Source organism: Protopterus annectens, chromosome 1.part0, assembly GCF_019279795.1.
Source record: "Protopterus annectens isolate FY-2018-M chromosome 1.part0, PAN1.0, whole genome shotgun sequence".
Taxonomy (NCBI): domain Eukaryota; kingdom Metazoa; phylum Chordata; order Ceratodontiformes; family Protopteridae; genus Protopterus; species Protopterus annectens.
In genome coordinates this window covers 1,670,998,001-1,671,014,175 of record NC_056725.1, presented here as the reverse complement: position 1 = coordinate 1,671,014,175, position 16,175 = coordinate 1,670,998,001, and the positions used below count along the sequence as shown (strand labels likewise).

At 43.5% G+C, this 16,175-nt stretch overlaps 1 protein-coding gene across 1 annotated transcript in view; it reads right to left on the bottom strand.

The window, feature by feature from the left end:
• The window catches only part of CSNK1E (casein kinase 1 epsilon), a 796,028-nt gene that overhangs the window by 543,269 nt on the left and 236,584 nt on the right, over window positions 1-16,175 (bottom strand). The window contains exon 3 of the mRNA XM_044068413.1: window positions 12,016-12,126. Within this exon, the coding sequence (XP_043924348.1) occupies window positions 12,016-12,126 (111 nt within the window). The remainder of the gene's footprint in view (window positions 1-12,015; window positions 12,127-16,175) is intronic.

Here is a 16,175-nt window from a genome sequence, read left to right as displayed (position 1 = left end):
AGAGGGTCCTTTACCAAGGGTTCTTTCCAGGACTCAACTGCCTGATGAGGTCCTCAGATAGGCCTGGTGTGACAGAGATCCAGATGGCCTGGGCTGAGAGCTTTTGTTTGCCCTTGGGTCTAGACTTGGCTGTTGCATAGGACTTTGAAGGCCCAAAGCCATGGTTGTTCTGTTAAGAATTCCCCTGTAGCTCTGAGGACACCATCCTCTCCCAAGGGTTGGAATGGAATGGAAGTTAGAAGCCAGTACCTGTGAAGTGACATAAGGACCCATCCAATGACCAGAGTCCTTTGACCCAGCAGATGTTGAGGAGACTTGACAAAGTAGCAGGATTCCTAAAGGGTCTCGTTAGAGGCCTTGGCCACACACACAGTCAGATTGGACTGAAAAAATATCTCCTCCTCAAAGGATCACGAGCCAAGGTGGAAAACCAGGAGGTGTTAGACTGTCATCTGGTACCATTCACATCTTTGGATGCTTCTTAAGAGGAAAAGCAGACTCAGTCTGACTGATGGATGCAATACTATGCGAGGCCCACAGACAATATCTTCCCTTCTCTAAAATTTTTTCAAAGACTCATACCCACACTTAATGCTCTGGAGTTGAAATTAACAAATTGGGGACAGTTGGGTACCTCATGGGACAGGCTTAGGCAAAAAGACAAGACTGAAAAGTCCTAATGAGGGACTTGTTTCCCCACACACTAGACAAATACTTGTCTTGGTTACAGACCTCTGAACATAATTTGAAGTGAGATGCAGAAAAATGTTCTCCAATGAGGTGCTTATCTTTGGTGATCACAGTGTCATCGGTCAGGCCAACTTAGAAGGTATAATCAGACTGAGACCAAGAAAGTGAGAATACGGAGCCAGCCAATCACCTTTATAATCCTGATTTTAGAGGGGAGGGCGTCTGCTGGGCCAAAAATAAAAGGGGATTCAAGTTTCTAGTACTCCAGCTAGACAAGGGCTTCCACAGCAGTAATAACTCCTTGGGATTTCCTGCAACATTAAAACACTGACATCTATAATTTTAGAACACAACTATAAAACAATTAATATATAGTAAAACAATTCACAAAAAAGGCTGCTGAACTCGTTGTCTACTCTCTCAAAAGTTACCTGGAAAAGAAAACTATTACAGAGCAGAAAAACGTTAGTAGCATATGCTGCTCTCCCTGTTATGTTAGGTCAGCAATCAGCGCAAGTCAAGTTCAACTCTGCTCTGGGGGATGTCCAAAGCCAGAGGATGGAGGCAGAAAAGATATTCTAAGGCAGCTAGTTGCCGTACACAAAAGATAATGAAGCAGTGATTCTTGTGATGAACTTGAAAGGAGCCACAATGTTGGCAGACTGACTTTTGACACTATTTTCTAGTTGAATGTCTTCCCTTAGTGGCAAGACAGTTCAATTCTCAGTCCACCTGAAGTGCCTGTTTAGCCATGGCCACGCCTCAACCTGCAACACAAACAGCTGGCCTGTCTTCCTAGCTCGTACATCTTTATCATGTTAAGACTTGAGCTTAAATTGCTTGTCAAGATTATGAAGGGGATCTTTCTCCCAAGGACATCACACCTGGAAAGAGAACTGTAAGGTTAATGGAATGACTTAAGCACAGCACAAACTGTCTAAATATAATGAGGAATAAGCTTAAGTAAAACGAACAACAGATCCTTGAGAAAGATCACAGTTTCTCGTAAATAATGTTATAATCATTCTACTGGCTCTAGGTGGCAACTTATTTTTCACGAAAGAAATTTCTGATCTACCAAATCCAGCAGACTTTTTTTTTTTTGATCTGGACCTTTAGTAAATCTGCACCCTCTTAAGATGACCTAAAGAACTCGGTGGGATAAAGTTATGCTTGACCAATTTCTACTAAAAGGAGAAGTGGGCTCCCTATTACAAGACAAACACTAAGGGGATCTGGCATCTTTACAGCTGCTCAAAGCGGAGGACTGAGCCACAAGGGTCCCCAGACCCAAATTCACGATACAATTTCCTTTTCTATGTGGCTTTGGTAGTTTGGCTTCTCTGCCTCCGGTAGTTAAGTCTTGCTTTGGGGGATAATTTATTATGTACTTTGGACTGCAGGTTAGAGAGATTGCCTTTCCTATCAATGATTGATATTAGAGCATAGGCAAAGAGAAAGAAATAGGGGGCGCCTAAATGAAAGGCCATCACTGGCAGAGTTTTTAATAGAATCTATTACAGAAGCTGCCGTTAAAAAGGAATAATTAGTAAAGCATACAAAATACTGCATGATAATTACAAGAATCAATCAGAGGATCTTAGAAAAGATTGGGAAGAGACTGGATAAGCAATTCACAAAGAGACAATGGGGGGATATGTGTATATCTCCCAAACATGCAACAAAGTCCAGAAGATTTAGATCTTTGCCTGGAAGTGTTTACACTGGAGTGTACTTGGGGTATAAAAATACCCAAGAATTTTTCCTCGGGTAGAGAGCAAATGTTGGAGGTGTGACAGGCAATAAAGAGGTGCCTGGTAACATGTTTTTTGGGAGTGTAGTGAGCTGGCAGACTTTGGGGATTCCCTGTAAACCACTCTGACGGAGATGCAGGGTGAACAGATTGTATTGAATGGGGAGATTATTTTTTTTAAGTTATGCTGCACAGTTGGAATTGCCTAGACATAGTAAAGCCTTGCTCAGTCTACGGTGGCTATCAAAAAGCAATTACTAGAAAATGGAACTCCAACTTTACTAGAAATCGTGAATACAGTAACAGAGATAAAAAAAATGGAACTGGGATCTTTAGAAAAGGGAATGAGAAAACTACATAGGAAAAAATGGGAACTATGGGAAAGTACAGTTTTGTGCCTACCATAAATGTAGATGTCCGAGAGGAATGCATCTGCAGTCTTTACAAATGGGTTGTCCTGTCGTCAGGCAGCCCTTCGGTCGGCCGGATTCCAAAGTCTGGGTCTGGCTTCGGCTGGTGTCGCACTTCACCCGACGTCATTGCGGCAGTCATTCGGGTATAAAGGCATCAGCCGACGCCATTTTCCTCAGTGTTTCTTGCCCCAGATGCCAGGTGCCCTCTTGGATGGCTAAATTTGGATAAATGCCAAAGTTTCCAAATAGTAGAGAGCAAACACACAAAATAAGCATGTATGTACATATATACAAACAAATACACCATAATAGATCCCCCCCAAGCTAGCTGAAGATTGGTAAGTACCCTAGGAGTACCTCAGAGGGGAAGGAGGGTGGGTAATCCTGACTGCAGATGCATTCCTCTCAGACATCTACATTTATGGTAGGTACAAAACTGTACTATGTCCTTCAAGGATGCATCTGCAGTCTTTACAAATGGGTAGAATACCATAGCTAAACTAGCGGAGGAGGAAATGAGAATAGATTATGGTGTAGTCAGGATCCCTTGCAAAACAGCAGTGGCAAAACCAGCACGGGATCTAGAGTATAGAGGTAAGTTATAATGCTTGGCAAATGTATGCACGGAGGTCCAAGTAGCAGCCTCTATAATGTCCTTGGTAGCCACTCCTCGTAAGAAAGCTGTGGTAGTGGCTGTAGCCCTTGTGGAGTGAGGCCTGATGTTCTCTGGAGTTTTCTTTCCATGGTAGGAGTAACAAAATCTAATGCAATTTCCTATCCATTTGGAGATTGTCTGTTTAGAAACTGGTTTTCCTTCCTTTCCTGTTGCATATGCTACCAGAAGCTGGTCAGTTTTTCTATTGTTTTCTGTCCTGTCCAGGTAGTAGCGTAATTGTCTATGTACATCCAAGGTATGTAAGAGCTTTTCTCCCCTGTTCTGTGGATTGGGGAAGAATGTAGGAAGGTGGATAGCCTGATTTAAAGAGACTCTGGATACCACCTTAGGCATAAATGTAGGATTTGTTCTCATGGACACTCTATCTTGATGGAAGATCAGGAAGGGTTGTACTGCCATTAATGCCTGTAGTTCAGAGACCCTTCTTGCTGAAGTTATTGCCAGCAGGAAAGCAGTCTTCCAGGATAAGTATTGCAATTCTGCTGTAGCTGCTGGTTCGAAAGGAGGTAGAGTCAGTTTTTCTAGCACAAAGTTCAAGTCCCATGCTGGCAATGGAGGTTTCCTGGGAGGTTTTACATTTTAATTCCTCTCAGAAACTGTCTGAGCAGAGGATGCGAGAAGACAGGAGGATCCAAGCTGTATTCTGCTGAAATAGCTGATGCATGTATCTTGATGGAGGAATAGGACAGGCCTGTATGGAAGAGCTCCGCCAAGTACTCCAGGATGTTGGCTATGTTCACCAGTGTCACATCTTGCCCCTTTGCAGTACTCCAGATGAGATTTCTTTTCCATTTTGCTGCATAATTCTTTCTTGTTGAAGGTCTACGAGCCTCCAGGATTATGTCTTTAACCCTTTGGGATAAATTTGGGTTAATTGCTGTTATGTAATGTTCCAGGCAGTTAGCTGCAGAGTTTTTAGGTTTGGATGCAGGATGTTGTAGTTGTTCTGTGTCAGCAGTAATGGGATCAGGGGCAGTGTCCATATTTGTTCCCGGGACATGCTCCTCAGCAGTGGATACCAATGTTGTCTTGGCCAGTTTGGGGCTATCAGAGTGATCCTCGGACGTTCTCTTTGATCTTGAGAAGCACCTTGTGCATCAAAGGAAGTGGTGGGAATGCGTATGCTGTCAGGTTTTTCCAACTGAAGGATAGGGAGTCCACCTTCCAAGCAAGTGGGTGGTAAGTCCTCGTGCAGAATTTCTTCAACTGGTGATTGAATGGGGATGCAAACAAGTCTATTTGTGGTAATCCCCATTCTCTTGTGATGGTTTTGAAGATGTCCGGATGCAGCATCCATTCGTGGGCATCTGTTGTAGTTCTGCTTAATATGTCTGCTAGAATGTTTTCCTTCCCTGGTACATAAATTGCCTGTAACTGAATGTTGTAGCTCAGAGCCACATCCCATAGGTCCAGTGCCAGCCGGCATAGAGGGTATGAGTGTGTGCCTCCCTGTTTGTTGATGTACCACATAACTGTGGTGTTGTCTGTCCTTATCATCAACTGGCCTTCTTGGAGAAAAGGTCTGAATGCCTGGATTGCCAATTTTACTGCCATTATTTCTTTTAGATTTATGTGCAGATGCAGCTGGTCTTGAGTCCATAGGCCTTGAATGCACTTGTCCATCATGTGTGCCCCCCAACCGAGGTCTGAGGCATCTGTCGTGATGGTTTGTCTTGGTTGACTTTTGCAGAAGGGTAGTCCTGTGTTTGATTGACAGGCCTGAGCCCACCATAAGAACTCTTGCCTCAGGCATGGGATCATTGGAATTGTGGTTTCTAGGCTGTGCTTGTGCTGAGACCACAAATTCTTTAGGTACCACTGCAGCTTTCTCATATGCAGCCTGGCATGAGGAACCAGGATTATGCAGGATGCCATGAAGCCTAGAGCTTGTAGCACTTTTCTTGCAGTTAGATGGCTCTGCTTTGTTAATGCCAAGAAGTAGAGGGGAAGTTGCTCTTTCTTTTCTGCAGTTAGAAATGCCATTTGTTTTGATGTGTCCAGTTCTGCACCCAGAAAGGTTATTCTTTGGGATGGAATCAGCCTTGACTTTTTTGTATTGACTGTATATCCCAGGGCTTGCAGCAGGTAGATGACTCTTTGTAAGTCTTCTGTTAGTTTGTTTTTGTTGTCCGCTTGTATCAGGCAGTCGTCCAGGTAGGGATAGATTTGAATTCCCTGAAGTCTGCAATGAGCAATTACTGATGCCAGGCATTTCGTGAATACTCTGGGCGCAGTAGATAAGCTAAAGTGCAATGCTAAGAATTGATAATGCTCTGATCCTGCAAGAAATCTGAGGTATCTTCTGCAAATTGGTCTTATGGGGACGTGCAGGTATGCCTCCTTAAGATCTAGAGTTACCAGCCAAGACTCCTTGCCCAGCATGGGAAGAAGCTCCTGTAGGGTCAGCATTTTGAATTTTGGAACAATGAGGAATGTGTTTAAAGCGGACAGGTCGAGAATAGGTCTCCAACTTTTCTCTTTTCTTGGTACTAGGAAGAGTCTGGAGTAGAATCCTTTGCCCTGTTCTGTAGGTGGTACCCTTTCCACAGCTCTCATCTTTGTTAATTGAGCTATCTGTTTTAGAGCTTCTGTTTTTTGATTTGGAGGTAGGTTTGGCATTCCTCTTTTTACTGGCAAGGTGTGGAAATGAAATCTGTAGCCTTGGTCTATAGTTTGCAAAATCCACTTGTCTCTTGTGATATAGTGCCAATTTTTTGAAAATACGGCTAACTTTCCGCCTAAGGGTGCTGCTATTTGTTCCCTGGTAGGCGGTGTCAGAGCCAAGTCACTGTGATTGTCCTGTTGCAGTGGCAGTGGTTGTGTCTGTGCCTCGTTGGTTATTGCCTTGCCACTGGCGTCCTCTGTAGGCACCTCCTCTGGATTGATTTCTGCCTCTGGAACGTCTATTCCTGCCTCTCTGAGATTTAGAGGAGTCTGGAAAGGACGAATTTTTGGAAGGCCAGTTCCTGCTAAACCTTGGGGGCTGAACCTGTAAGAAATCTTTTACTGTTTGTACAGATTTTGCCTTCTCTTCCATTTTCTTCATTACTTGCTGGGCAGGAGAACCAAATAGACTGGCCTTATCCATAGGAGCATCTAATAGCTTTGCTTTAACATGATCCGGCAAGACCTGTTCTTTCAACCATGCATGCCTTCTTATAACTGTGCCAGTCATGGCTGATCTAAATGAAGCCTCCAGTGCATCATAGCCACATTTTAAAGAATGGTTACTAACCTGCTGAATGTTATTCACCATTTCTAAAACATATTTCTTATCTAAGGAGTCATCAGAGGACAGTTTCTTAGTTAACTGATCAAGCATAAACTCTTGGTATTGGATCATATGAAACTGACAGTTCAAAGCTCTAGCTGAGAGAGTAGCAGAGGTGTAAACTTTTTTACCCCATCTCTCTAAGGACCTGGATTCCCTTTCAGAAGGGAGAGGGTTTTTTACTGAGGTCGAAGCTACTGCCTTAGGCCCCTGGGAGATAGTCTCAGGATCTGCAAGGGGAGCCTTGAATAGGTGGTGATGAGTGTCCGGTACCCTGTAAAACCTATCGGGCTTGGCAGGGGCTGGAGGTAAAGTATCAGGAGCAGTGCAAACATCATTAAATGCATCATCCACAACAGGAAGAACTGGAGGTATAGCTAAGGGCCTATGTTGCGGTAAATGTAGAAAGGTCCTAAGCCTTTTTCTTGAATCTGAGAAATCTTGTCCCTGCCATTGGAATTGCTCTCTCATGGCATGTAAGGTTTCCCCAAAGGAAAATTCCTCTGGTGGAGAGGCAGAAGGAATAGATTCTTCAGCATCGGAATCTTCATAAGTAGAAGAAGGAGCCTCTGGATGGTCTGTATTGTCTGAATCATCAGAAGAATCATCTGAGGACACTGGCTCAGGGGGCTCTGCTCTAGGTCTCTTTTCTGGAGGTTGAGAGGCCCTGTCTGGGTGAGATTGGGATCCCCTTATTAAAGAGATGAGATCCTCTGCCAGAGTAAGCATTTGAGAACTGGAACTGGGCCTGTGAGAGGGGGGCTTAACAGGCACGGATTTAGCAGTTTTGGCTGCTTTAGCCCTGGCAAAGGCCTTTATAGACATGGCTGCAGGAGGCCTAGCAGCACCACGTGCTGGGGTAGAGACATCCAAAGGGATGGTGTCCGATAATTCTAGAGGAACCACATTAGTAGGCAAAACTGCAGAGGCCGATTCAACTAGGGTAGCAGGAGCCTCGGTAGTAGTCATGGATTCGGCTGAAGATTGACCCGTTTGCTCGGTTTCGGCCGAAACCGAGACACTCGTGGTTTGCTTAACCGTGGTTTCGGCCGAAACCGCGGACCGCGAGTGTCGGTCTTTTCTTTCGTTTCTTAATTTGAGAAGTCGGAGGATCCGACGGCATAATGTACGCAAAATCTGAGCCGAAAAACTGTTCAGCAAACTCCGACTGACGCCTAAGCATTCGTCGGTTGAAGGAAGCACAGGCTAAACAGGCTGCTACGTCGTGGTCTGGGCCTAAACAAGGTAAGCAGTAAGAGTGGAAATCTTTATGAGGTATTTGTTTCCCACAAGTTAAACAGTTATTCACTTTTTCTGACATCGGTTGAGGCAAGAAAGAGTCCCCAACGGGGTACTTAGCTTTTTAGAAGTCTTCGAAGTAGTATTCGGTAGTAGTAATCTCTGGATCTGACCGACCGGCACTTGCAAACAGCTTCTGCTTCGGGCGCCACGCGGCAAGAAAGACTGAGGAAAATGGTGTCGGCTGATGCCTTTATACCCGAAGACCAGCAGTGATGACGTCGGGTGAAGTGCGACACCAGCCGAGGCCAGACCCAGACTTTGGAATCCGGCCGACCGAAGGGCTGCCTGACGACAGGACAACCCATTTGTTAGGACTGCAGATGCATCCTTGAAGGACATCAGAAATAGTTTCCAGGCTGTGACAATGTTGACTTCATAAACATTTTAAGTACCACTGAAGTTAAGTTGCCTCATATGCAGTCTTGCATATGGAATTAGAAGAATGCAGGAGGCCAAGAACCCCAAAGCTTGCAGAATTTGTCTTGCAAATAGCAGGGTTTTTGTGGCCACCTGTTTGAAGTAAGTCATCAATTGAATTTGCTTTTCTGGTGTCAGGTAAGTCATCTGGACAGTTGTATTCAAGCTTGCACCCAGGAATGTAAATTTTTTGAGAGGGTAACAGTTGTGATTTCTTTTCGTTTATGGTGTATCCTAGACAAGTTAGAACTCTTTTTACAAACTCCAGCTGCTTTAGAAGAATGTCCTTGTTTTCTGCCTGAATTAAACATTTGCCCAGGTATGGATATATTTGAATATTTCTTTGCCTGCAAAATGCAATTACTGGTGCCAAGCACATTGTGAAGACCCTGGGCGCAGTAGATAAGCCAAAGGGCAGTGCAGAGCTGGTAATGCAAGCAGCCTGGCTTTGAAACGGAGGTATCTTCTGCGAGATTCCCTGACTGGGATATGCAGGTAGTAACTGTTGAAGAGTCAGCATCTTGAATTTTGGAATGTCCAGAAATAAGATTAGAGTGGATAAGTCCAGAATTGGACGCCATGATTTGTCTTTTCTGGGTACCAGGAAAAGTCCGGAATAGAAACCTTGTCCCTTTTCCTCGTCTGGTACTAGCTGAATAGCCCCCATGTTCATGAGGGACAGAACTTGTTTCTGGGCCTCTGCCCACTGATTTGGGGGCAGATCTGGCCATCCATTTGGGATTGGCAACATGCGGAAGTAAAATCTGTATCCCTGGAATACTATATTTAAAACCTATTTGTCCTGGGTAATAAGTTGCCAGTTTCATGCATGAAGTGCTAGCTTTCCCCTAAAGGGGCGGCTAAGATTTAAGTGCTTGGTGATTGTAGAGGGAAGTCATTGAGACTATTTACCATAGGGAGGTGCCTTGTTGCTTCCAGATTTGGAGGTGGAGGCACCCCATTGTTTTGTTCTAAAAGTTCCTTGTGACTGAAACCTGGAGCCTTTGGAATGTCTTGATTTGACTTGAGCAGCTCTTGAGGGAACTTGAAAGGACCAGTTCTTAGCAGGCCAGTGCCTACTAAACCTTGGAGGTTGCACTTGTAAGAAATCTTTCACAGTTTGCATAGATTTAGCTTTATCTTCAATCTTTTTTTAACACTTCTTCAGCATTATTACCAAAGAGACGGTCCTGTTGTAAAGGAGCATCCAACAATTTTGCTTTAACATGGTCAGGCAGAGTTTGCTCTTTGAGCCAAGCATGCCTTCTTAGCACAGATCCAGTTACAGCAGCCCTGCAAGAGGCCTCCAAGGAATCAAAACACACTGCAACGTATGTTTTCCAATCTTGTTCAGCCGAATGCAATAAATCCTGCAATTCTTTATTTTCCACACAGTCAGAGATTAACATCATTTTCTGTTTACGTAGTCCCATGATATGCTGTTGATATTTAAGCATATGAAATTGACAGTTTAAAGCCCCGATTGCCAAGGTTGCAGACGTGTAAACCTTCTTGCCCCATCTATCCAGCGCCCTGGAATCTCTATCAGAAGGGGTAGGATTTTTGGCAGTAGAGGCCTTAATGCCCTTGGGACCCTGAGAAATGGTTTCAGGATCAGCAATAGGGTTTTTGAAAAGGAATTTGTGGGAGTTAGGAACCCTGCAGTATCTGTTTGGCTTACAAGGAGCCGGAGGCAGAGAATTAAGAGTCATACTAGATTCTGAAAAAACAATCAACAATGTCTAGAACAGGAGGTATAGCCAAAGGCCTATGCTGAGGAAGTAGAAGAAAATCCCCAAGTCTCTTTAGATTCAGAGAAATCCTGACTTTCCCAGTGGAAATGTTCCCTTAAGGCGTGTAAAGCTTCCCCAAAATAAAAATCCTCAGGAGGAGAGGCAGAAGAAATGGAATCCTCTGCATCAGAGTCCTCATAAGTTGGAATAGACAAATCCTGTTCATTAGACGAGTCAGAAGAAATAGAATCCTGTTATGAAGATTCATAATCAATGTCTTGCCTAGGCCTCTTAGGAGGAGGAGGTTGGCTACCCCTGATCAGAGTAATTAAATCTTCAGCCATTTTGATCATTAGTTTTTTAGGCATAGGGGCCTGCTCATTTTTTTTTTTAGACAGATTTAGATTTTGGCCTTAGTTTTGAAGATGGTGTCTGTCTAATATACAAATCTGCAGGCCTGAAAACACCCTCAGAAGCCGGTGCCTGCACAGTGGCTCTGAAACCATCTAAGGTAGAGACATCCGCGGGTTCCATAATTGAAGCATCTTGCGGCATACTGGACTCCGAATGGGTCTCAGTAGAGGCCTGCGAATCACAAGTAGCTATCAGGGGTTGCGAAAGTGCCTCACTGAGTACCGGTGAACTGGCGACTGGCTTAGGAGAAGCGTCGTAGTCAGTTTTGGACCTCGGCGGTCTGTATTTCTTTGCATTTTTTTAGGTATTCCAGTAGTCGGATTGCTAACAGACATTTCTGGATAATTAAATCTTGAGCCAAAATATTTAGAAGCAAAAATATACAGACGTTTAATCGTGCATTGATTAAATTTAGCACACAACTGACAGCAAGGCACGTTGTGGTGAGGGGCCTAGGCAAGGAATACAGTACAAATGAAAATCCTTATGAGGAACTCTCCTGCTTCGGGCACAGCGCGGCAGGAAAGACTGATGTAATGGCGTCGGCTGCATGTTTTATACCCCTGACGACCTGACGTCATGGAAGAAGGGACAGCAACCAACGCAGGACCCAAGACTTTGTTAATCACGCCGACTGAGGGCAACCTGCCAGCAGATTACCGAAATGTAATGACTGCAACAGTGAAACACAAAGAACATCAGCAAAATAGTCAAACAAGTTTAGTGTAGGAACACAGAAAAAAAATCAGCATTAAACGAGTTAAGGTGAACTTGCAAAAAATGTTATGGCTTCAAATTCAAATGCATTTATTTCACAGAAATCATCTGTGTCAAACATCAAAACACATTTATAAATAGCGCTTCTAACACCAGTATATACTTCCAAACAGATGCAAGAGCAAAATATTGGTGAAATGATCAGTGTCTACACTCCTTGTGACATTGACCTCTGTATAACAAAAGTACAGTTGTGTAAACTTACATAAATGTAGATGTTCAAGTGTATTCACTGTTGCAGCCATACTGAGGGTAGCCTGCCAGCAGGATAACCCCAAGTGTAATAACTGCAACAGTGAAACACGAAGAACATCTACTGCTTGTGCCATCAACACCTCCTCCTGGCTGCAGAGAATGTCTGCAGTAGACTGATTTCTCAACTAGTATTCTATAGCAATGGTACTGCTCTTACATTTATTATGAGTTAAAAACCTGAAAAAAAAAGCTTATACTTTTCCCATACTCTTGCTAAGCACAGTTTTGCTGCACCTCTAAAAGCACTTAGTGCAAAAAAATATTCAACATAAAATCACGCTGTTGTAATGCAGGACTACTCTAAAGTCATTTACCTCCCCCTTGCATCATCTTGTAAAACTTGCTTTCAATGTGCAGCTGTGGGTGTTTTGTTTTCACGCATTCCAGCTTGATTGCAACTTCTTCCCCTGTTGTGATATTGGCACCTTAGAAATAAAATAAGGGGAAGTCACACTCTGGAGAGAACACCGTTTACCAAAGCAACAGAATAATACTGGTTCAAAAATGATAACAATACTACTAAACTTGTACATATCAGCTTCTAAGACAACAAATTTGGACAAAGCCAAAACTAATTTAAGGGAGGGGGACGAAGAACAGAAAGGCCCGAAATCAGAACAGATTTTAAACACTGCACTTATCAACTTGGAAAGTTACTAAAACAGGTTTTGCAATAACCTGCATTTTATGAAGGATATGAAGTGAAACTCAAATGTTTACTGTTATTTAGCAACTGTAATCCTTAAATAAATTATATATATATATATATATATATATATATATATATATATATATATATATTTGGGACACAAATATGAAATATGAACATTTCTGTGAAAAAACTGACAGCTGAGAGGCATGGCCAAACTTAGTACATCACACCTTTTGTGTTTACAAATGAGAATAATTATGCAGAAAGTACAGTTGTCTAAAATCTTACCATAACGGTAGATGCTCCTTTATTCTTTGTTGCACTATTCATAACATTAGGGATCCCCTACCAAGGGCAGCCAGATATCTGGTCAGTATACCAAAGCCTTAGGTTGCTTTAAGGTATGCTGTACGTTACACATATGCTCCTCGCGTAGGGCATAAAGGTGACATCCGGATGTACCACCTCAGAACTGAGCCCCAAGCAGGAAAGCCAGTCCAAGGAAGGAGAAAGGTAACCAGTACACTCAGAACACAAATGGACCAGGGGAAGAGGGAGGGAGTGAATACTGCAACAGTGGAGAGAATGACACCTACCGTTATGGTAAGATTTTACACAACTGTACTATGTCCTTCCATTTCACTGTCGGTTGAAGGAAGCACAGGCCGAACAGGCTGCTACGTCGTGGTCTGGGCCTAAACAAGGCAAACAGTAAGAGTGGAAATCTTTATGAGGTATTTGTTTCCCACAAGTTAAACAGTTATTGACTTTTTCTGACATCGGCTGAGGCAAGAAAGAGTCCCCAACGGGGTACTTAGCTTTTAGAAGTCTTCGAAGTAGTATTCGGTAGTATAAATCTCTGGATCCGACCGACCGGCACTTGCGAACAGCTTCTGCTTCGGGCGCCACGCGGCAAGAATGACTGAAGAAAATGGCGTCGGCTGATGCCTTTATACCCAGAGACCAGCAGAGATGACGTCGGGTGAAGTGCGACATCAGCCGAAGCCGGACCCGGACTTTGGAATCCGGCCGACTGCAGGGCTGCCTGACGACAGGACAACCCAGTTGTTATGACTGCAGATGCATCCATGAAGGACATCATTAGGGAGAGCGCCAAAGTTCAGGAATAAACTTGGGAGGAGGAAAGACCAAGCACAGCCCTCTAAGAAGCCATGAAGGATGGTCCTAGCAAAACCAGCTGTAGCTCTGGAGATTCCATTCAACTTGTAGTGCTTAGTAAATGTTTGCACAGAAGTCCAGGTAGCTGCATCAGGAAAAAAGTCAGTATCCAAACCCTTGAAAAAAGCACCAGAAGCAGCATCATCTCTAGCCTTAACCTTAAGAGAACAAGGAAGGCTCTTACCATGAAAGGAATAACAAAAGGAAATAAAAATAAAATTAAATTAAAAAAAATTAATACAATTTTAAAAAGTAAAATAAACAGAATTTTATCTTTACTTATATTGTATTGAATTTTACTATATGCTCCCCATACTTACTATTTTATTACTATTTTTACTGTATTTAATATTGTTTTTAATACTGTATGTTTTTATATGTTATGTACTACTGTTCAGGGATTTTCTCCTCGGGCCTCTGCTGAAAAAGGGCAATCCTGCCCAGTCAACATTTCCCTGTAAACAAATGTAAAATAAATAAATAAATAGCCTTATAGATCCAAGAAGAAATAGTCTGCTTGGACACAGCTAATCCTAAGGACCTAGGATAAAAGGAAACAGCTGATCAGACTTCCTAATAGTCTTAGTCTTATCTAAATAAAACCAGAGTTGTCTATGCACATGCAACATGTACAGCACCTTCTAACTGGCAGATTATGGAGAAGGGAAAAACAAGGGCAAATTAATAGACTGATTAAGGGACAACTCATTCATCGCCTTGGCCATAAGAGAATGTTTGGTATGCAAAGGCACCCTGTCCTTATTAAACACCAAGAAAGGAGGACAAGCCATAAGGGCTTGAAGCTCAGACACCCATATGACAGAAGTAAGGGCTAACAAAAGTACAGTTTTCCAAGAGTAATGTTGCAAGGAAGCTGAAGCAGCAGGTTCAAAAGGAGCCAAAGTTAATTCCTCCAAAACAGCATTAAGATCCCAGGGAAGAGGAACAGGCTTCCTGGGAGGCCTAATAAGAAGGATGCCTTTAAGGAGCTGTTTAGCTTCAAATCTATAAGCTAAAGGAGGAGATTAAGGCAAGCAAGGAGAAATACCGGATAGGTGGCCCTTAACAGAAGAATAAGCCAACCCAGCATTGAGCTAGTCACACAGATAAGAACCAAAGGAACATCCACAGAAAGTGGATTCAGGTTACGAAAGACAGCAAAACAGGAAACCTCTTCCATCTGGTTAACTAGGATTGCCTAGTAATGGGTTTTCTGGCCTCTTACAAGACACTATGTACACCCTCAGAAAAAGGTGTGTGTGGAATCAAAATCCCATCACCCACAATGTCAGTTGAAGAGTTGGGGGGGGGGGTGAAGGAGAGATCCCTTGTTTCGTGGGAGTACATCCACCCTATGGATTTAACTTGTGATGACTGCCCTTGGATAAAAGCAAGAAAAGGGAACCAGTGCTGTCTCGGCCAAAAGGGATTCACCAACAAGATTTTGGGGGCATCCTGTTGAATTTTGAACAGGAGTTTTGGAATGAGGGGAGGGGAAGGGAAGGGAACGCATAAAGAAACATCCCCTTCTAAGAAAAAGATAAGGAGTCCACCTTCAAAACCAGAAGACCTGGGACTCTGGCACAAAATAGAAGTAGTTATCTGTTGTTCAGAGATGAGGCAAATGGGTCTATATGAAGAGTAACCCACTGGTGGACAATGTCCAGAAACACATCCCAGTCAAGCACCCATTTGTGGGACTGACTGAAGGACCTGCTCAGAGTGTCTATCACAATATTTTGACCAGAGGGAATGTAAACTGCCCGAGAAGTCACTTGATGATGGACAGCAAGACCCCACACCAGGATTGTCAACAGGCAAAGAAGACCTTGTTCCCCCCTGTTTGTTTACACATCACATCACTTTGGTACTGCCTGTCAATACCTTGACAATTCCTGGGGATAAAAGAGGATGACAAGCCTAAAGAGCCAGCAGAAGAGCTTTCATTCTTAGTGCTACGCCTTCTAGACAATGTCCTGAATTGTTTTTCTTGGGAAAAACTTGTTCCTGGATGCTGTGCAACTAGCCAAGCTGAAAGGCTGAGCATCTGCAAGCTTGGATGCACAATTCTTCCCTTGTCCTGAGTGAGCAGGCTGTCTCTGATGCAACAGGCATGAACTCTGGTTGGTTAGTTCAAGAAGCAGAGGAGACCAGTGCTGCCTGGGCCCGTTGGGAGGATATTAGTATTGCCCTTGGGCACTCCTCCTATCTTAGAAGGACTTGAGGTAGTAATTGTATGGGAGGGAATGCATAAATTAAGAGATTAGTCCAAAAGGAAGGAGAAAGCATCTGTTCTCCAGGTTGATTTCGATTTAATTCTGGAACAGAATATTTCCAGTTGAGAGCTTTCCTTGGTGGTGAAGAGGTCCATTTGTGGGACTCCATCTGTGGTCCATGCTGAGAAATATTTCCCTGATGCACATGCCATTCGTGGGTGTCCAACAAATTTCTGCGGAGGTGATATGCTAGCGTTTTGAGCCCCTGGAATGTACTGCGCCAGAAGGTGCATTGCCAGATTGTGTGTAGTTTCCTAAACTTACATTGCTAGGCGGCATAGAGGGTAAGGATGGTTGCCCCTTGCCTGTTTAACTGTGGTGGTGTCTTTTTGACTAACAGGACACCAGCTTCCCATTTTTCCTTGCT